The sequence below is a fragment of the Stegodyphus dumicola genome, chromosome 4, assembly GCF_044657685.1.
Source record: "Stegodyphus dumicola isolate Sdum_Otavi_A_Nest chromosome 4, ASM4465768v1".
In the NCBI taxonomy this organism is placed as follows: Eukaryota; Metazoa; Arthropoda; class Arachnida; order Araneae; family Eresidae; genus Stegodyphus; species Stegodyphus dumicola.
In genome coordinates, this window is record NC_140771.1 from 131047190 (window position 1) to 131070302 (window position 23113).

The 23113-nt window shown below is 35.1% G+C and overlaps 1 protein-coding gene across 4 annotated transcripts in view; it reads left to right on the forward strand.

Moving 5' to 3' along the window:
* The window catches only part of LOC118204935 (DNA-dependent protein kinase catalytic subunit-like), a 601004-nt gene that overhangs the window by 273544 nt on the left and 304347 nt on the right, over positions 1-23113 (forward strand). For all 4 annotated transcript variants that reach the window (XM_085815460.1, XM_085815459.1, XM_085815458.1 and 1 more), the window contains 2 exons: positions 4645-4710; positions 20313-20495. In XM_085815460.1, coding sequence (XP_085671586.1) covers positions 4645-4710; positions 20313-20495 — 249 coding nt within the window. The remainder of the gene's footprint in view (positions 1-4644; positions 4711-20312; positions 20496-23113) is intronic.

The following is a 23113-nucleotide window of genomic DNA, read 5'->3' on the forward strand; positions in this document are numbered from 1 at the left end:
GTAGTACACTTTTATAGAAACATAAGATTTAGAATAATCATTTTTAGAAAAGTCAAATTATGATACAAACGTACAACCCTCTAGAGACCGAATTAATGGAAGTTCAATGGTTATGTAGACATGATTTGCAGCTACTTAATGGCTGAATAAGTCAGTAGGTTCTGTGGAGAAGTAAGAATAATTATGTAAAAGACACGCAACATTCTGGATTCAATTAAGTACGAGGGTACGATGTTTATTAAATGAATCTAAGAATTTTCTAAACATAAAAAATAAACTCATTTGTTTATCCTAAAATGTATTTTTATGTGTAGCGTATTTTCATTATATCCTTAAACCCACCATTGGCCAAGCGGTAAAGACGCTGAACACTGGTAGTTCGGTCCGAGGTTCGAATCCTGCGAACGGGCTGGCTGCATGGGTGTTTTCATGGTTTTTCCCATGTGTAATGTGTATACGAGCAAGTTTTTCTTAGAAAGTCCTCCTCGAAGGCATTCCTCCATTTAGGCAGATAGCCCTCGTGTACTTTGCCATAATTGAATAATCCAATCCAATCCATTATTTCCTTAAAATTCTAATTTAGAATGTAATTGTCAAAAACTGAATTCTAATTATCAGGAATATAATAAGTAATTATTACAGTTATTAATAAATCCTTCTTATAAAGTAATTGCAAATATTTCAAAAAACTTTCTGTCTGAATGCAAATATTTTTCTATGCAAATATTTCTAATTTTGTATTAATCAAGATTGCTCATGATATTATTTATTTGCACTTCAGTTCTTACCTTCAGCTCTAGTAGAAGTTACAAATCAATTATATTTAATTAAAGAATGACCATCTAAGTTTAGAAACAGCGTACCGTAACAGCAATTCAATTATTGGCGCCGTATCTTTCATGTTACTCCCGATTGGGAAGCTACATGTTTTTTAATGCGTATTCGGGTTTTGCTAGTAGCTTCACTTCGTGCTTTGGTTATTTGAACATAGAAAGAACATGGGAGCTATTTGGTTAAGATGCTTTCATAGAGGACCTTTGTAAAGAGAACCTAGAAAACTACGAAAACCAACCATGCTGCCTGGGTTAGGCTTCGCAACAAACAATTAGTATTTAACAATCTTCAAATATTAGGCAACTGGTGAGGCTCCAATTAAATCTCCAATTTAATATTTTATTTGTAAATATTTAAGATATTGTTGTATTCTTAGACACAAAAAGCAGAATTTAATTTTTTTTAACTCATTAGTAAACTACCAAGCCGTAGTGCAAATGAATATTCAATTTCTTATGCAATAATTGTATTCACTTAATATTCTTGGAATATGAGCTAAAGAAGGAATGTTCTCGGAAGATTAAAGAAGTGTGTAAATCCAGTGACATTAGGTTTGTCTTACAAGCTCAGGATCAAAACAATTCTGCAATTGCCCGAGTAGTTGACTTGTAAATTGCTGTGAATTAAGCAGATGACTTTTAATCTTATGTTTATTCAGTCAGAAAACTTATTCCAAATGTTTTGTATTGCATGACAATGCATCTTTTCATTATTCAATAACCAATCGGAGAACCGCTTGTGTTCCGAAAATAAGTATGTGTACTCAATCGTCCTGCATGTTCTAGAAGCTTGTCTTCTTGTGATTTTTTTTTTCTTACCCCAAAACTAAAGTTGCCTCTCAAAGGAAACTTTTTTGACATTGAAGAGGCAAAAGGAGTGTGACATCTACTTTAAGAATTGGATTGGATTATTCAATTACAGCAAAGCACAAGAGAGCTATCTGCCTAAAGGGAGGGATGCCTTCATGGAGGACTTTCTAAGGGAAACTGGCTCGTATACACATTACAGATGGGGAAAACCACAAAAATGCATGCTCATGCAGCCAGCCCGTTCACGGGATTCGAACCTCAGACCAAACTGCCAGTGTTCAGCGTCTTTACCGCTCGGCCGCTGGTGGGCCATCTACTGTTAGAGGCATGTCAAAAACAGATCTCTACAAGCCTTCTCTTCCATTACATGTTGTGCATTCAGACAAAATGTTGCATCAGCATAAATTCTATAATCTATTTTTATTACACTTTGATTACTTTATTACATTGATTACATTGAATATATACTAAACCTTTTGCTTCAGCTTCAGTAATTAAAGCTATTTTTGACGGAATTGTTGTCAGAGCTAGAACTTAGAAGATAAGACAAATTGAATATTTCAATAGTCCAATAAATTCAAGGTCGAAGTTTCAGTATTTTATTTTCGGAGGGAGGGGAAATTTTTTGTATACGTGTAACGCATAGCTTCAAATTAAAATTTAATAATATACAGTGTGGTTATAATTAAAGTTCCACTTTGAAACGGTCATAAAAGGAAAACTACTGGATCAAATGTTATCAAACTTGATAACCATGTAAAGGAGGTCAAGGAAATTTATTTTCCGCGAAAAAAAGTTCAAAACCTTACCACCAGGGGGGAAATGGTGCTGTATGTAATATTGTTAAACGAAATATGGGTCGGAATCTAACTTAACCTTTTGTTACACGGGTTTAATATGCTCTATACCCTTAAGAAACTTTGATGTAAGTGAATTACCATTTAAAGGCATTAAATTCGATAAAAGTCGAGTGCGCCATCCGTGTAAGGGAGAAATTCGTCCGTGAAAAGCACAAATTAGCAATTAGGAAATGTGAGATCGCAAATCACTCACACAAGTGCGTACAATCTGGAAATCGTTTTCTTACAGATTGCTAATTTATAAATTTTGAAGCCTGAATTGTGCCTTAAAACATGAAGATATGGATTCAAAAAGTTTTTAATTGATTTGCGCCAAAGAAATCCCTCATGTTGTCTACCTAGTTCCATTGCATTCTCCTACTGCATTCGATTGCATAGCAGTCATTCCACACCGTGACTGCTAGTTTCATAAGAAAGTCCTCCGTGAAGGCATCCCTCCCCTTAGGCAGATAGCCCTAGTGTGCTTTGTCATAATTAAATAAACCAAAAGCCGCTTGATGAAACCAATCTTTTCTTTCATCTCATACCTTCCAAATGCTTAGCCTTTAAAGGCTCTGACCAAATACTGATGAAATGGATTGAATTGGACTATTAAGCTACGGCAAAACAGGGCTATCCGCCTAGAAGGATGCCTTTGTGAAGAACTTTCTAAGGGAAACAAGTTGGCATAATACACGTTACACGTGAGAAAATCTATGAAAACGCCCATGCAGCCAGCCCGTTTACCGGGATTCGAACCCTGCTGTGAACTACCAGTGTTCAGTGACTTTACCGCTAGGCTGTTTGTAGGCCTTTATGAAGTGGAATACGATAACTTTATCTAAAATGATTGTCAGAAATACCAAGATGTTTCGAAAAGTTGGATGCTTTTTAATATACTTGCAGAATGCCTGAAGAAAAAGAGTAAGAATAAAGCAGAATGCCTGAAGAAAAACTGTTTAAAGCAGTGTATGCAAGTCATCCTAAGTTAAAATGTTGCTTATACATTCCTATTATTTGTGTATCTTTTCTGAACGGAACATTGAAAGGTGTGTTAAGTGTGCTTTAATGTATTTTCTCTTTTAATATATGCAGTTTTCAAAGCCTCATAGTCTGGGTTACGTAGTATTCTTCCGAAAGAAATGCAATTCAAATAAATAAAATCAAATTCTTTAAAATTTATATTAATAAATATATTTATAATGCTCGTTTCGAATGAATAAATACAAAATTTAAAAATAATTATCTGAAGAGACAATGCAACACTAACAATTAAAATAAAAGTCTAACAATTTAAAAATTACCTAAAATAGTAACTATGACTAAAAATATAGTATAAAGAAAAGTATTTGAAAGAAAAATAAACGATGCACCTTTGATTTAAACTACGCAGTTCAAATGAGTAAATAGAAAGAAATTTTTAAAACAGTTACTCGAATAAAACTATGCAACGTAAACAAGTAAAATGAAATTCGAAAAAGAAAAAATTGCTTAAAATTAATAACAATTAATTTTAAGAACAATTAATATAAAGAACATTATTTGAAAGAAGGAACGATTGAGTCTTTTTTCCCTCTCACGCACTATGTAAAAATGGAAATGCAAATAGGTTGCCACGTATTAAGAAGTTCGCCAAGTGAACTAATTTTGGTGCAAACTGAATAAAAAGCGCCAACATAAATTGTTGAATTTCTCAGTAAATTTTGCACCAAATTTTACAAAATTTAATATTTAGGCATAATTTGGTTCGTAGAATCGAAATATGTAAAAAAATTGGTATGTTATTCCAGAAAAAGTCCGATTTTGTGTCAAAATACCTAAGTTAGAAGAGTGCTATATATAAATCTAATATATATCCGAAGTCCCGCTTTCGAGACATGAAGAACACAATTTGAATTTCGTGAATCGGCCCAGTAGATCGGGAGATATAGAACTGTCACCCCCCCTTTTTTTTTTTTGAGCCGTGTACTTCAGAAATAATGATTAACAGCATTTTTCTAACTAGAAATTCTGATATAATTATGTAAATGATAGTTAAACAAGACTAAGTACATGGTTTTAAGTAGAGTTATTCAAAGGAAAATTGAAACTGTTTATTACTTTAGTAAATAATAAGAGCAGTTTTTACTTTAAATGTAAAATTAATATTTTTGTTTTCTCAGAATGAATATATTTGGGAAAGAATCATAGATTCAGACATGCAGCTTACTTTTGATTTGGAACTTGACGTAAGTATTTTCATTTAAATAGAACATTTAAATGAAAGTGTTTACCATTTTTTCTCTTTCAATAGGAGATTGATTAAAAAATGTCTGATCTATAGCTTCTGACAGAAATTGTAGTTTATGTATGAAGTTCAGGCTTGAATTGTGTTCAGAGCAGCCATTTGAGACTCAACTTATTTTGTTCAACCCTGCTTCTGAAGGATCTTTGTAATCAGTTGAGATTACCAGAATTTTTTTTTTTTTTGGACTGCTTGTCATTATTTATGTATTCTGAAATGTGGCACCCTTAATTTAGAAAATTAGTTCAGTAGAGAAAATTCTACCTTGTCTGTCAGACATGTTTTTTACGAAGAAATTTAAAATGAAGATAAAAAAAACTTGATAATTGTCAGTAGAGAGCCAATAATCACCTGTTTGTATAATATATGTATATGTTGCTGCGAGCTATGCGATCATTGATGTTTTCTTAAATAACAAGTCCAGATAAGCAGAAAGAAATGAACAATTTATTATTAAAATAAGCACAATAATAGTACCTACCGGACAACGATAGCTGGAAACAACTCAAGACGAATGCTGATCAATACCTCTTTTGTACATAAAATAAATCATAAAAATTCTTCAAGTCACTGTCGAGGAAACCTTGACGCATAATTCAGCTAACCACTAAATCTTGCAATTGACTTGCAAATGAAGTCCCTAGCTGTTTGACCCATATTTATACGCTGCAGCCTTGGGCTCAGGAAGAATTCATCATCTGGACTTTGCAAATGCATTTTTGTGAATCTTCCAAAAAGTCACCAATTGCCAAATATTGCGGCTCAGGAAGAATTTATCATATGGACTTTGAAAATGCATTTTCATGAATCTTCCAAAAAGTCGCCAATTGCCAAATATTGCAAACTTGATGGACAATTCCAAAGCATGCTATATTCGGAATTAAAAGATCTGCAATTCTATGCAAGAAATAAACACTTAAATACAAGACATGTGGTGAAAAATTAGATTTAATGCAAAATAAACTCCATAGTTACCAATCTAAAAACAATAAATAAATAAAAGAATACATCAATACAGAAAATCAAAAATATAGTCAAAAGTGTTGAAATACATATTAATATTCACAACAATAATATATGTATTGCAAATATTTATTGTAAATATTTGAGTCCTTCCCTCCTATATACATGTATGTGTATAAAAATTCTAGTAAGCTCACCTAAAAGTTACCAGGAGCTGCTGCTCCAAAAAGTTCAACACGTTTTAAAAAATTAATACATATGAAAATCAAACCATTAAACATGTAAAACATTAAAAAAACAGAATCAGATAAAAAAGTAAGCGGAAAATGGTAAATTAGCCGAACTCGATTTCCTAACTGGCTTTTCAAGAAAAATTTAATTTGTTTGAATGTCAAATCAAGCTAACCCCATTATGCGTTTCGCCGAAACAGACATTTGAAACTTTTTCACTACAAAAATTTTTAAATTTTAGACAAAATGTCTTGGAAAATTTTAATAGTCTCAATTCTCTGTTCCAATTTCCCGACGCATCCGCACAAAATGACACATTAAGGTGTTAAACTATACCGAAACATCTTAAATCTAGACTAAAATCAAAATTAAAATCAAAATAAAAACAAAAATAAAAATAAAAACAAAAATAAATAGTGATCTGCTATTAGTCCTAAATATACAAAAAAAAAAAAAAAAAAAAAAAAAAAAAAAAAAAAAATACGGGCTGGGCCTGCAAGCTTAAAGATTAACAATTTTATATATTTTAGAAATCTGTAATGAAAATCTGTAATTAAAATAAAGGAAATTAAGATGATAACAAACTAAGTGGGTCTTGCTAAGACCAAGAAAAAGTTTTAACAAAAGAAACAAAAAACTGACCTGTGGCGATGCATAGTTATTCCTCTTAAAACTAGTTGAAAAGTGGTTGTAATTCCCTTCTGTGTACTTCAGTCGTATGATGTATGGAGCTGGCAAACTTCTGTTGGAGATGAAGGACAGTACTTTATCAAACCATCATCTTGTCCTTGGACATAACCTGTCATCTTAGTATGGATGGAAGGATTGGTCTATGCGATTTTGTATTGACCACAGATGTCTAAACAACATTACAGAGAAAGATGGTTTGCATTGAATCGACAACACTTTAGACATGCTAGAAGGAAGCAAACAACTTTCCACATTGGATTTGAAGATTGCTGGAAGTGGAAATAGATCCTGAAGATCACGTGAAGATTGCATTTACTACTCGTCAAGGGCTCTGGGAGTTTAAAAGTAATGCCTTTTAAGCTGTGCAATGCTCTAGCAACATTTGAATGTGTAATATAGACTGTCCCAAAAAGGAGTCTCATGAGAAGTATTCCTTTTGTATCTCGATGAAATTATTATTGTTGTATGCAGTTTTAAAGGTCATTCAGAAAATATCCAAAAAGTGCTATAGAAGCTAAGGGAAGTTGATTTGAAGCACAGTCCTTCAAAATGTAAATTATTTTGGTGAAAAGTTAGTTATCTTGGTTATATTATCTCTATGGAAGGTGTGATCCTGAGAAAATCAGAGCTGTTAAGAAGTTTTCTCAGCCCTTGTAACTGGAGATCTGTTGTAAATATTGTTAGAAATAAACTTTATTTTATTTTTATGATGCTGTATCTGCCAAAGCAATGCTATAATTATAGACTCTATGTTCCTTAATATTCATGTGTAGCTCTTTTTGTTTTTTGCTGAATGGAAACAGTTTAGTTAGTCAAGTAAATAAACATGTAACATAGATTTGTGGTTTGCTTATTTCTTTCTACTATATTTCAAAAATATATTTGCCATTTAAGTGATTTCTATCACATTATCAGCACGATATGCTCTAAAAAAGTTTATTTGGCAGAAAGGAAGAAGAAATTTTGATTTTTTTTTGAAAAAAAAAAAAAAAAAAGAAGCAACATCCACAGCGCCAGCGAAGCTAAGCCTAACATGTTGAAAGTGATCCGATGGAAGAAATTAAGATTCAGAAACTCAACGAAGATAATTACAATGCTTGGAAAATCCAAGCACAAGCTGTTTTAGTTAAAAGAAGTTGGGAAGCGATTGATCCAGGTTACAGTGCTGAATTAAAGAATGACGAAAAGAAAATTAATGAGAAAGCCTTAACCTTCCTATTCTTAGTGGTTGAAGACTAGTTCTTAGATGACATCGCTAACTGTGAAAGAGTGAAAGAACGTGGGATACTTTAAAAGACATCCATATGAAATTCAGACTCTTGCATTCTCTACAACTTTTAAAGAAATTTTTTAATGTAACTTTAAAAATCAGGAGAAAGCGTCAGTTCTATCTAAGTCGATTGATGGACCTTCACTGAAAGGTATTGTCTTGCGGACAGAGAATTTGCCCTCGTTACGTTAATGGGTTTGCCCAAGGAGTATGAAGGCCTTATTCTTAATTTAGAATGTGAAGAAGATATGTTGTCAATTCATATTATAAAACTGCGTCACATCGTTGAAGAGAAAAAGTTCGCTACACAAAAGTGAAAACAGAAGTTGTTACCAGTTAGGTCATGGGAGAGAAAGCCCTCAAAACTCGAGATATGTACAGAACTAAAACTGTGCAGCCATTACAGAAACAGCATAAAAATACTGATAGAAAAACCTGTTGCTTTCCTTGTGGGGAGTAGGGTCATATTGTCAAATATTGCTCTGCTGCTAAAACACTACATGCAAAAATAGTTTCTAATGAAGTATATCAAGCACTGTTTGTTGATTCTTGCAATGGGAAATCTGTCTGTGATTGGTACCTCAATAGCAGAGCCACTGAACAAATGTGTTGTCAAGGGCAGAAATTTATGAATTTAGCTTCAGTGAAATCACAAGTTGAGATAGCCAAAAAAATTCTGAAAAAAATTGAAGTTTCTGGCATGGGAGACATTGTTTTTAATCCTGTCAGAGAATGTGGGAAAGATGCTATTCATCTAGCAAATGTTCTGTATGTCCTAATCTTGATGATAACCTTCTTTCAGTGAGAAGAATGGAAGAAATGGGAATGACTGTTTCCTTTGAGAGGGGCAAAGCAATCATAAAAGGTCCAAGACAACAAGATAAGGTCATTCTCATTGCACATAGGTATGGAAGATTATACAAAATTGAAGAGAAGCAAATGCACAAAATATAACTTTCCAGACATGAAAAAATTATGCATCGAAGATTAGGACATTTCCACCATGACGCAGTTAAGAAACGTATGGAAAGGTATGATTCGAATATAACGTGTGAAGAAATCCAAGAAAAGGAAACTCTTTGCACAATATGTGTTTTGGGGAAAAGGAAGAAGACTTCATTTCCCAAGGAAAAAGCCGAACATTCAACTAGATTACTTCAGTTGATACATACTTATGTAATTAGACCTATCACATCTACATCAAAAGGTGGATCAAAGTATGTCGTTACCTTTGTTGATGACTACTCAAGGTATGCTGTGATTAAAACTATGAAATCTAAAGCTCAAGTCCTTGAAAAATTCATGGAATATAAAACAAATGTTGAAAGTTTCCATGGGCTCAAAATCACTACTCTACGAAGCGACAATGGAGGGGAATATGCCAACAATGAATTTGATGACTTCCTAACTAAAAGTGGAATAACAAGACAGCTCACAGTTCCCCGGACCCACAACAAAATGGAGTTGCAGAAAAAAAAATAACCATATTCTATTTGATATGACTAGATGTCTTCTCCTAGATTCCAATATCCCACAAGAATTGTGGGCAGATGCTGTGACTACTGCCTCTTATTTGTGCAACAAGTGTCCATCAAAAGCTACCGAAGAAAACATACCTGAAGAACTCTGGACCAAGAAGCCTGTGCAAATTAGTCACCTGAGAATACCTGGCTGTCGAGCTTTTGCTCAAATTGATAAAACGCTACAGAAAGGAAAGCTAGGGAAGCGTGCTCAAGTGTGCTTTATAGGATATCCCGAAGGTGAGAAAGGATACAAACTGTGGAATACAGAGGAAGATTAGTTTTTAGTGAGCAGAAATGTTAAATTTGATGAGACTGTTTTTCCATTGAGGAGGAGCCATACAGCTACTCAAGCAAAGAAGGAAAATGAAGTGACCTTTAACTTAAATCATGAGTACAATTCTAACAGTGAAGTAAATGTTGTTCCTTTAGAAGTACTCATCAGTTGCACCACCACAGGAGTTGAAGATGTTGAAACCCCATTAAATGACACAGCAGAAGAAATTGAAGACACAAAATGAGCATTCCTGGAAGATTCTGATAGTAATAAGGAAGACCTATTGGAAGCAGAAAAAGCACTAGAAAAAGGAGACCTAAGACTTACTATGGGGATCCAGTGTTATATAAATCTGTTTGTAAAGAAAAAACTGCCCAAAAAATCTGTAAGAACCCATCAAGTGTAAAAGAAACAATAAGTTCACCAAATGCAGAGATATGGAAAGAAGCCATGAAGGAAGAATTGTCTAATTTGTACGAAAACCAGACATGGGAATTGGTTCCAAAGTCAGCTGGCAACAAACCCATAGGATGCAAGTGGGTATTCAAAGAAAAACAAAATGTAGAAGGATAAATAATCAAATTTAAAGCTCGATTAGTAGCTAAAGGCTACTCACATGTCCCTGGTAGAGATTTTTCAGAGACTTTCTTCCCTGATGTAAAGATAAAATATATAAGAATCCTTCTAGCCTTTGCTGTCAAGTTACAAATGGAAATTTATCAAATGGACATCACTACTGCGCATCTAAATGTCTTACTCAAGGAAGACATATACAGATGGAGGACAAAATAATACGAACACCTGTGAAATAATGGAAAATCTTTATTAATAGGGGGTTGGACCTCCCTTTGACTGAAGTAGAGATTGAATGCGATGGGTAATAGATGCATAAAGGTCATGGACAATATTTAAAGGAATATTAAGCCATTACTCCTGTAGAGCAGTCTTTAATTCTGAAAGTCCGGATGGAGGTGGAAATAGGGAATGAAGTTTGGACTCCAAATATGCTCATAAATGTTTAATAATATTCAAGTCCGGAGACTGAGGTGGCCAAGCGAGATGTTCAATTGTATCGTTATGCTCTTCGAACCATTCTTGAATACACATAACAATGTGGATAGGGGTGTTGTTGTCTTGAAAAAGCGGTTGCTCCCCAGGGAATACAGTTTGAATTAAAGGAAGGAGATGATACCCTAGAATGATTAGATAATGATTGAATGTGATCCTCCCATGCAGAATAACAAGTAGCCCAAGACTGCACCAAGATATCACACCCCATACCATAATGGCGCCAACCCATGCTTCACAGTCGGAAAGAGGCGGTCGGCATGAAACGCTTCTTTGGACGTTCTCCAGACATAAACGTGTCCGGTCGTCTGATATAGGGTGAATGACTATTCATCTGACCATATTACCTGTTGCCACTGCTGTGGGGGCCGGCCTTTGTGATCTCGGCACCATTGGCGGCACTTGAAAGCATTAGTTATTGTCACCAAGGGTTTACGAATTGCCACTCTGCCATAAATGTACGCAGACGTAAGTTCCCTTTTGACAGTTTTTGTCGAAACAATGTCTTGGAAATGACTGTTCATTTCGGATGTTATCTCGGATAATGATTGCTTGTGCCTTCAGGCTACTATGCACTTCAAGACCCATCTATCCCTCTCAGACAGCTTTGACTTTCGGCCACAGTTGTGCTTTGAAGACATCGTCTTACCCTCTTTCGTGTACGCTGTCATAACGGCTGATACCCTACTTCTTGCACACCCCACAAGGTTTGCTGTTTCCGTAACCGATGCTCCACTTAAACGCACTCCAATTATCATTCCTCTTTGGAACTCTGGCAGGTCTGACTTTTTAACTTCTCACAGACAGTTCGATCGAAGCATGCAATGCAGGTGATCGCTGTTGAGAGACTGATAACTTCCTCTTCATGCTGACTAGGTGGCAGACTTCTGTTGCAGGTGGCACGGCTGTACTGCAGGTGGGAAATATCTCATATTTTTTCTCAGGTGTTCAAATTATTTTCTCCTCCATCTATACATGGCACAACCTGAAGGATCTCAAGAGCAAGGTAAAGAGCATCTAGCGTGCCATTTAAAGAAAAGCTTGTATGGCTTAAAGCAATCAGGAAGACAATAGAATGCATGCTTTGATACTTTCTTGAAGAATTGTGGATTGTCACGCTCAAACTGTGATCTCTACATTTATTACCATCCAAACAAAGCATTATATCTTGGTATCTATGTAGATGACATGTTAATTGTTGGGACCCTAGAAGAAATAACCACATTTAAGCATAAGTTGTGCAAAGTTGTGCAAAGCGAGAGACCTTGGTGAAGCAAATGAATATACTATCTATGAGGATCCAGAAGCATACTGATGGCACCTTAACATTAGATCAAACAGCTTACATAGAAGAAATTCTGGAAGGGTTCAAATTAGAATCAGTCAGGGGAGCATCAACACCCATGGGTCATTTTGTAAAACACCAAAAGCTAGATGATGAAGAGTGGAGAGGTATAAAAGCAGAAAGTGACCAAATTCCATATAGGCAAGCAATAGATAGCTTATTATACCTTGCTTGCGGAACACGTCCTGATATTGCATTTAGTGCAACCTATATGAACCAGTTTAATAAGAGGCCATCTGAATTTCACTGGAGAAGTGTTAAACATCTTTTCCGCTATCTTAAAGAGACCAAACATCTATCCCTTACTTTCAGAAAGACAGGAAGAGCCCTTGAAACATTCTCTGATACTGACTGGGGTGCTGACAAGATCGACAGAAAGTCTTTCAGTGGATATGTTTTGATCTTAGGTGGTGCTGCAATATCTTGGTGCAGTAAGAAGCAGTCTACTGTTGCCCTGTCATCGGCTGAAGCTGAATATGTGGCTGCTGGCCGTGCTGCAAAGGAAGTTTTATGGATAAAGGGACTGTTGAAGGAACTGGGGATGTTGAAGTGTATCCCATTGCCCTGAGTTATAAAAATAGACAAACAAGCAGATATGTTCATTGCACAAAACTAAACTACATCTGAATGCAGTAAGCACATGGACATCAAGCATTACTTCATCCATGACTATACTGAACAAGGTGTGATTAAATTGGAATATCTAAATTCCAAGGAAAACATAGCTGATCTTCTAACTAAAAGCATTTCAAGGACAGTGTTAACCAACTTGAGAAAATATTTAGGTTTTCACAAATAGCCCTGCCATGTGTAATATAAAAGGTGCTTGTGTATGCTCATAACACTTGTAAATTTCTTTTACCAATTTTTTTTTTCTTTTTTTATTGTTCAGTTATGAAGAGTTACTGCAAGTTCCTTTTTTTTTTTTAATTTCTCATTTTTGAAGGTTGTATTTAATCAATTTAAGTGAAAGTTTTTTTAGGAATACTTTGGCAAGGAGGAGTGTTAGAAATAAATTTTATTTTATATTTATGATATTGTATCTGCCAAAGCAATGCTATAATTATAGACTCTATGTTCCTTAATATTCATGTGTAGCTCTTTTTGTTTTTTGCTGAATGGCAACAGTTTAGTTAGTCAAGTAAATAAGCATGTAATGTAGATTTGTTATAAAAAGATTATGTTATTTCTTTCTACTATATTTCAAAAATATACTAGGGTAAGTTGAAAAATAAGTTTCCTCTGTCGACTGTGGTCAGAGTTGTGTATGAAAGTCAAAAAATAGAATGAGACATTAAAGATATGACATACCTTTATTTTCCCACATAGGTACCAAGTACATTGAGACATTTGTCATATCGCTTGATAAGCTTCAAAAAGCCCTCCAGGAAAAAAATCAGGGCTTTGCATATGGAAGAAGCGTTGAACGGCTTGTTTCACTTCAGTATTGCTTCCAAAGCACCTTCCTCCGAGATTTTTCTTCAAAGCCAGAAACAGATGGAAGTCGCTTGGTGCGAGATCAGGACTGTACAGTGGATGGTGTAGGTGCACCCAAACAAGAGTTGCAATATGGTTTTGCTTTGCCGTCGCCGAATGTGGTCTGGCGTTGTCATCCAACAGCAGAACACCAGATGTGAGAAGGCCAGGCCGCTTTTTCTGAATCGCCTCTTTCAATTTCGACAGGGTGTCACAGTAGCGTGTAGCATTGATGGTTCCAACCTCCAAAACGTCCAGCAACAAAACTCCTTGGGCGTCCCAGAAAACTGTGAGGAGCACTTTACCTGCAGAGGGAGTTGTCTTGAACTTCTTTCGGACAGGTGATGACGGATGTTTCCACTCCACAGATGCGGCCTTCAATTCTGGCATGAAATGGTGGACCCACGTTTCATCCCCCGTCATAATCCAAAACAGAAAGTCATTGCCATCTTCATGGTAATGCACGAGATTGAAGAAAAATCTCGGGGAAAGGCGCTTTGGAAGCAATACTGAAGTGAAACAAGCCTTCAACTCCTTCTCCGGGAATTGAACCACGGATCTCTGGAATATGTGCCTAGCATGCAGACCTCTAGACCACGAAGATACGCTAAGAAGGGGGGGAGAAATGCCTTATATACTTCCCGTTTTAAAGGGTGACTGGGGTTTTTAGGGGATCCAATCACCAAATCCTAGTAGGTGTGGAGAATCATCATCCACCATCCTTTTAGTTCGGGTGCCACTGTAGAGATATTAGGTATTTTTGGAAGCAGGCAAGATGAAAAATGAGCAACGCCTTTGCCGGGAATCGAACTGCGGACCTCTGGAATATGCCCCCAGTGTGCAGACCACCACACCACGAAAGCATCACAAGAACTTGAAGGCCAAGGGTATGTCTGCCTATTTCAGTAAAATTCTGTCTAGACCAGAAAGGAATTATTTTGTCACCAGGAAAGAGCTATTAACCATCATGAAGGAAGCAGAATATTTCCACCACTATTTCTACGGCCAGAAATTCATGTTGTCCACTAACCATGTTTCAATATCAGGGGTGTTTGTGCTCTGGGGAAACCCCAGAATTCCGGGGATTTTGAACTTCGATACCCGGAAATTCCGGGGATCGTCATTCAAAAGGAAGTAGGAATAATAATGAATTATTTATTTTGATCTGGGTAATTTTGTTTGCTTTGAAAGCAGAAAACGCAAGGTCAGTGTGTGTGGTGAAAACTTTTCCTTTCTTTCTCCAAAGGCAGTGATAATGCGTGAAAAGGGGGGAAAAACTTCTTTTTTGTTCTTTCCTTATTGCGAGCTATGACTCGTTCCCCCGGTTCTCGGACATTCTCTTCTGGATTCTTTTTGGCAAGTAGGCGCGGCAGACTTGCAGAAAAAAAAGGGAGAGACTTCGTTCGAACAGATGTGCGATCACGTGACTCTGGGTTCAAAGGTCTTATCTCTCCGTGCATGGCGCCAATAAGTAGAGAAGGGGGATTTTTCGCCGTATTAGCTATTTGTCATTGATCGCTTCTCAACTTTTTTTTCTCCGCTGTGTAAAATTTTTCGATATAAATAGTGATATTATACAATTAGAAGAAGGTGTCTGGAATGCATTTAGGTGGAATTGGATTGAACGGAGAGATGGTAATGGGGATACCATCGGCACATGGTGCAAGAAAATAAATGTTGCTGGACAAGCATATTGTGTTTTTTGTAAGTCACTGCTGAAGTATGGTGGGGAAGGATTCAAGGCTTTCACAAATCATTCTAAAACTGTGACGCACATAAAATATTCAAAGTGCATTAGACATTCAATGACTTTAAGTAATTATGCTAATTCAAAAAATACTGATGACTTACTGGAGACTGATGCTCGGCCATTGGATATAGTGACAAGAAAAGCATGCCAAGATGTATTAATAACTTCGTGTATCGCCGAGAATTCTCTTTCTTTCAATGTAGCTCCCAATTTAATTGAACTCAACAGTTGAGCCGCGATCAGACGGCACTAAACTCGTTGGAAATGTCCATTACTACTACATGTTATAAGATGAAATATGGGCTTGCAAAAACTATTAAGGAAAATATCATTAAAACTTTAAAGGAGACTCTATTTTCTCTAAATTTGGATGAAAGTACTAGCAATGCTCAAGAAATTATACTGGCAATATTGGTGCAGTTTTATGACAACAATCAAAATGAAGTTGTAATTCATCATTTTGCATCTCTAAAGATGGAGTCTTGCAATTCAGAAGCTGTTTTTAAAGCAGTTGTTAATACTATTGAAGATAATAATATTCCATGGGCAAACTTAATTAGTGTATTAATGGACTCGTGTAACACCATGCGTGGAAAAAAAGGGTGTTGAAACCAGACTACGATCAAACAAAGCACCCCACTTATTAGATATTGATGGTGACACATGTTACACAGCTAATAACTGTGCAAAAAAATTTGCTTCATGTTTTGATAGATACTTAGAAGATTTGTTTGATGACATCTATTTTGATATGAAAAGCTTCAGTAAAAGAGAAAATTTTTTCAAAATCTGTGAATCCCTTGCCATTAAAAAACTTAAGCCCTTGAAGAGACCAGACCATCTCTATAGGTAGGTGTACATTTTATGTGTTTTAGAAAGAATCAAAGATCTGTGGGATGCTCTTATTGCATTTTATTTTCACTACTTGGATAAAACTGAATTATTTTTCTTATGTTGAAACTGTATACAATAAAAGAAATATTTCTGCAGCTCAGAAAAAATTGTTGAAGGGATGTATTCTTGCTTGCATTCCCAACAACTCGCAAAGGATGCTTTGGCTCGGAAAAAAAAGAATACTAAATGGGTTATTTGTTATGCAAAACAAAACTTTGTTGCATATGGCATTATATTCAGCAGTATTACCAGAGTTCGACACATATATTAAATTATTTGAAACAAAAAAACCAATGCTTCATTTAATACATTCCAGTATTTATAAAGTGATGGCAAAATTTTTCTCTTTTCTTATGAAGCCAGAAAATATAGAGTGCACATTTAATGATTTATTAAAGGTTGATGTCACAAATCCAAAATTCCATCTACCTAGCAAAGTAATATTTACTGATGCAGAAGCTTCCACTCTCCTGAAGAAATTATCAAAAAATCATCCAATAGCAAAAGAATTCCAAATTTCTCTGATGAAAGCTTATACTAATACAGTACAGCACATGAAACAGAAATTACCCCTTAAAAATTCACATCTAATTAGTTTTATAGCATTAGATCCAGAGCTAAGAGGTAAAACCAGTACAATATTAGCTTTTGAAAAATTATCGTCTTTTATGTCCCATATTTTTAGTGATAATGAAAAGTCAAAAGTAGAAGCTGAAATAAGGTTATACCAGAGTGATATTGATATCACCAAAGAAATGCTCTACACATTTGATGAAAGTGGAAATCAAGTCAAGTGTACAATTGATAAATATTGGTCTAAAGTTTTTAATTTAAAAGATGATTTCACAAATGATTATAAGTATCCTACATTGGCTAAATTGGTCAAAGCCTGCTTTAGCTGCTTCCATGGCCCATTAGTGGAAAGTGCATTCAACTTAATGGATACACTTGTCACTGACTATTGAACCTCTCTTAAGATTGATTCCCTAGATGCAGTGCAGACTATTAAATATGATTTAATGGCTTCTAAAGAAACCTCATGTGAAAAATATGGCTCAAAAAATCCAATGACTGATCCAATTCACAAAGATCTCTTACTGAATATGAACAGAAGTTGGAAAACATATCAAGAGGACTTAAAAACATGTATTTCAGATGAGTCACCTATAAAAGTCTCTGAAAAACCTTTTACATTAGCAGAAAAGCAAACTGCTTATACCTCTGCATGTGCAGTTCTCGAGGAAATTTCTTCAACTGTAAATGAGGAAAATAAAAGTCAACCTTCCTGTAATTATGAAGTTCACCACAAAAGAAAGATAAGCCCACAAACATCAGAAAATAAAAAAAAAAAAGCAGTAGAAATTAGATAATTTTTTTTAAAGAATTAATTCAGGTAATTTAAAATATTTACATAAAATGTAGTAGTTTATATGTTTGAAAATTTATGGTTATTAATTTTTCAAAAAAAGTAATTCATTGAACTTTTATAATTAGGTCATTCAATACTTCATAATTGTAATTTTTCATTTCTCTCCCCCCCCTTCTCAAAACTCCAAAATGTCGGTAGTAAGTCCGTAAAAGTTTCAGTGGATTTTTTGGGGTCCCACAAACACCCCTGCAATAAGTTGTTTAAATTTAAAAATTTGAATATTCAGGTCGCTAGATGGATGCAGGTTGCAGAAATATGACATAGAAATTTGATATTGCCGAAGAACTTCACATGGGAACGCTGGTGCACTTTTAAGAAGACTTTGTGCTGAAAAGTGCAAACACTGCTCTTAAACCAACTTAAAATATGTCCTTGAAATTCCATTTGTTTGACAAATTAATACAGATTCCTTAATATCAGAGACTGATCATTTGAGGAGCAAAGAACTGAAAAAGGTCTAGGCGAAAGATCCTGAATTAAAGCTATTAACGGAATTGATAACCTGATAATGGAAAGAGCTTCAAAATTGCAACTCAGCTTACTAAGATCGAGAGTGCGTAGTGTTCTGTCAGAGCTTAATAGCATCTTGACTGGAGGTCATTTTAGTGTAATGAAGACACTCCATAAAGTTGTATCTTCTGAAATTAATCCAAGGCAGATGTTGGAAAGTGGTGCAAATTCAGAGTTCGAAAAGGCGTATGTACATGTACAATAGGAAGATTACAGGGCTAAAATGTTGAGCCTCATTTGAGGAGATTGCTTTGGACATTCTAGGACCTTTTACCATGTACAGCTAAGGGTAACGAGTTAATCCTAACTATCATAGACTACTTTAGCAAATGGCTGGAAGCTTTTACGATCCCTCATCAAGAAGCTTCAACCGTTGCAGAAGTCTTGGTGGAGGACTAGATTTCATATCATGCAGTGCATCTCTTTATTCATTCTGACCAGGGAACAAATTTCGCAATTTTCATATTTATAGAATTTACAAAATGGAGAAGACCACTCCTGTAAATCCGTGGCCAAATGGCATAGTAGGAGATTCAGTTGAAAAATCTTGTACCATTTCTTTCTATTTGTATCCTAGTGCCACCAGGACTGGGATCCAAAACTGTCATTATTCCTGTTAGCATGCTAAAGTGCCATTCATGAGAGCACTGCATTTTTTCCATCGATTTTGACTTTTCTGATTTTTGGCTGTGATGTTTGTCTGCCATGTGATGTGCTGTCCAGATGACCACTAGATATGCATTTTTCACTTGAGTGGTACCTGTAGATCTGAAGACATGTTTAGAAGATGTTCAATAATTTGCTAAGGGAAGGATCAACACAGTCATGGAGAAGATCAAGATGAGATATGTTGCCAAGTTAATGTAAAGCAAATACAAGGCAGGATATAACTCTATAACCTGCAGAATTGTCATGGGCTCTCTCCCATGCTACAGGCATCCCAGGAACGACTTTGATGTGGAAAAGAAACTGCACAATGTAGTGATGCTTGAACAAAGAACATCTTTTTGTAAACCCATGGTATTGCACTGTAATAGACAGTAATGAGAACTAGTTATCTTGTCTTGGGTTGTGCACTGCTTGGGTTATCCAGTCCTTAAGGAAGGGGCAATATTGTAAATATTAGTTAATATTTTAATCCTTTTTGATTGATTTTCTGTTATAGTATTTTGTATTCTTTCATTTATTTGTTATTTTTAGAATTGCTATTTTATGGCTTATTTTGTGTTTGATATATTTTGTAGCCATATGTCTTGTATTTAAGTTTCTGTTTATTAAATAGAATTGTAAGAATAGCTCAATTAGAAGACAATGTATAGACAGTTTCATTCATAAGGGGCCTCAGACAAAAATTTGTGACCAAATTGGCAAAAGTTGGCAAGAAATTGCTAAATTTGTGACTATCTGGAAGGTTGGTGAAAACACATTTTCAAAGTTCTATGACTGATTCCTTAAAAGTGTCTGGAGCATTTTCTAACATGCAGCCTTTTGCAGTAATAATGAAGATATTTAATGAATTTTTTTAATCCTCTGACTTAAATCTTCCGAGTGGCCTTTAGACTTGTATGTGAGAAGCTGTAATTAAACCACATGTATTAGTTAGATTTGTACAGTGACTTATTTTAGTCTTTCTTTTCATGATCTTCCATTCATTAAGATGGTGTTTAGTTCATTAAAAAATAAGAAATTAAAATAATGTAAATAACAAGGTCATGAAAAAGAGAAAACAAATCTCATGATGAAAGAAAAATGGTCATGCTGTTCAGAATTTAAATGATTTATAATTTACATTTTTTATATTTTTTATAAGGTATATAAATAAGATCTAAATGTTTTACAGATTAAAATATTTTACTTGCATGAATGAATATTTATTTCTAATATTAAATCCAATATTGAAATTTATTTTTGTAAGGCAAGTATTGTTTAATTTAAATACTTTTTCATTTTTAGTTTTTTTTTTAAATATTAATTATGAAAGACAATAAAACAATTACATGTCTTATAATTGCGAAAATGCTTTTTTATTTTGAAGGTAATTATTAATAATTATATGTTCCTTTTAGTATTTCCATTACTGTTTACATATATGTGTGTAATTTTGTTTTGTGTTTAATTTGTAGATTTCAGCTCAGCAACAGAAATTCGTTTCTATTCGCCACACTTATCGAAAGGAGTCTGAACATTCTGAAACCCATGTTTCCACTGGCATACAATCTTCACTGGAGCTTTTTGGTTCTGAAAATTTAGCTCTGAGTAGTTTGGCCGAGGATGTTAGCAAATTTGTTTTTTCAACAAATGAACCTGTATGTGGAAGATTTTAGCTAGATTCTTAACATTTCTTTTTCTAAAAAGTATAGTGTAATATAAATTAATAGGTTACTTTGATTAATTAATTATATATAGAGAGAGACATTAGATATTTTGAAAGCAGGAAAGATGAAAAATTAACAGTGCCTTCGCCGGGAATCGAACCGCGAACCCCTGGAAAACCGGCCCAGTGTGCAGAACCACTACATCACGAAGGCACGCTAAGGAGGTGGGAGAAATACCTTATATACTCCCCCTTTTAAAGGGTGACTGGGGTTTTTCACCAAATTCTGGGTAAGGAGGATCATCATCCAACACCCTTTTAGTTTGGGTGCCACTGTAGAGACATTAGGTATTTTAGAAGCAGGAAAGATGAAAAATTAACAACGCCTTCACCGGGAATCGAACTGTGGACCTCTGGAATACTGGCCCAGTGTGCACAACCACTACACCATGAAGGCACGCTAAGAAGGTGGGAGAAATACTTTATATATAACTCAATGAATGAAAAAAAAAATGAATTTAACAGTTGACAGTTAATAAGGCAGTTTGAATGTGATGAGTGAGTGTATTTTCTTTTCCTTTCTCTCATTTACATTTCTTGACATGTTGTAACACTTGTCTTGGGCTCCATTAAATTTAGCTATTTCAATTACAATCAATTAAAGGTGTCGCGGGGATTCTAAGAGTGACTTTCTTCACAAAAATTTCTAACTCATATAAACAAACAGACTAAGATAACATTAAATTTATTCTATCTCAACAGTGAAGCTTAAAATAAAAATATACAACACACATTTACTACTCACCTGGATCTGGCTTAAACTTTCTTAAATTGTTATAAATTGAAACAATTTAATCTCTTTTTAGTAAAAGCTACAGGTTTCGTCTAAGAGCGCAATAGAAATTCAAGCCTTCAACTTGCCAAACTGAATCTATCTTTGCTGTACAGTGCTTAGTTCAAGACGGAATTGGAGTTACCAATGTAGAACGAAACTTTTCATGGCAATTCAGTAGTGCTAGGCATATGAAAATCCTTATGTACAGTTATGTACAGCATTTCTAACTTTACATTAAAATTAATTGCCACTCAAAACCACATAAATTTTGAAATTAGCAAACCTTGTGGCGAAATGAGGCAAATAGCAAAGTTGCAAAATAAATAATATTTGGTTAGTAAAACTTAAATATAAATACTGAAGTATAACATGTATGGTGCACATTTTGAAATTTGTATTGATTGAAATCTTGCTATATGTGTTTGTATAAATCTATGATTTTAACCCGCGAGCATGTGCGGCAAAATTACGAACACAAGAAGGCGCGCTGGGTATGTCATACCTGAAAGCAATTAACATGTTTTAAATTACATTAATAATATAAATATGAATATAAATGTGGATTAACATAAAAAACAATGAACTTAAGAATATTTTAAAGAATATAATAAATGAAGTACTTAACATACAATTATTTTGCACATCTCTTGCAGACTGAACACATATACTCTATAAAAATACTGATATTACATTTCTCGCACAGAAACGATGTCTTTCTATCCTTGTTTTTAGGGCACTCAGTGCATCTTCTGTAAACGTTTTTCATCTTTTTAGATGGTGGTTCCATGTGGCAATCTCCTGAAATTATTTTTAGTTTCAAAGGGAGCATGATTTGCTGCTGCTGTTGATTTGAGTAATCTTCCACTTTTGAATAACCAGTATTTCCTAGAATTTTAAGGATAATGCTTTTAGAACTAGTCCTAATATTTGTTCAGTTGTTTTTCTTCCATACCAAGCCATTTTTACCAACATAATTTTTATCATTTCATTGATTTTCTAATTCGCTATCTAATTCAGTGTCTGTATCACTGTCTGTTGATGAATTATAATTGCTGCTGTGTTCTTCATCTATTAATTCTTCCTCCTCTTCCCTAAACGTTTCATTATATGTTGAAATGGTTTCTAGCATATTTCTCAACCTTTTCCATTTCTTTATCATAACTTACACTCAAGAGCCAAAACATTATGACCACCTGTCAATAACGAGTTGGGCCACCTTTGGCATGCAACACAGCTTCAAACCGCCTTGGCATGGATGCCACAAATCCTTGATAGATGGCCGGAGACAGATTGTACCAGATGTTATAGCAACGGTCACACAAATCCGAGATATTGCGAATTGGTGGTCTTTGACCTCTGAGCTGCCGTCCCATGACATCCCAAATGTGTTCTATTGGATTGACATCCGGTGAGTTAGGAGGTCAGGACATTAACTGGAAATCAGCATCATGTTCCTGGAACCGCTGCAACACAATTGTAGCCTTATGACACGGGCGTTGTCCTGTTGGAACATTCCATTTCCAGCTAGAAAAACAGAGGCCATGTAAGCGTGCAACTAGTCCGCAATGATGTTCAGATACCCTGTAGCATTCATGGTCTGCTCTACCACAACCACAGGTCTCAGACACGCCCAAGAGAATGTCCCCCAGAGCATAATACCGCCACCACCGGCCTGTGTATGACCTACTGTGCATTGAGGGAGCAACTGTTTGCCTGGAAGACGGCGTATCCTGACACGGCCATCGGCGTGATGAATGACAAACCATGATTCATCT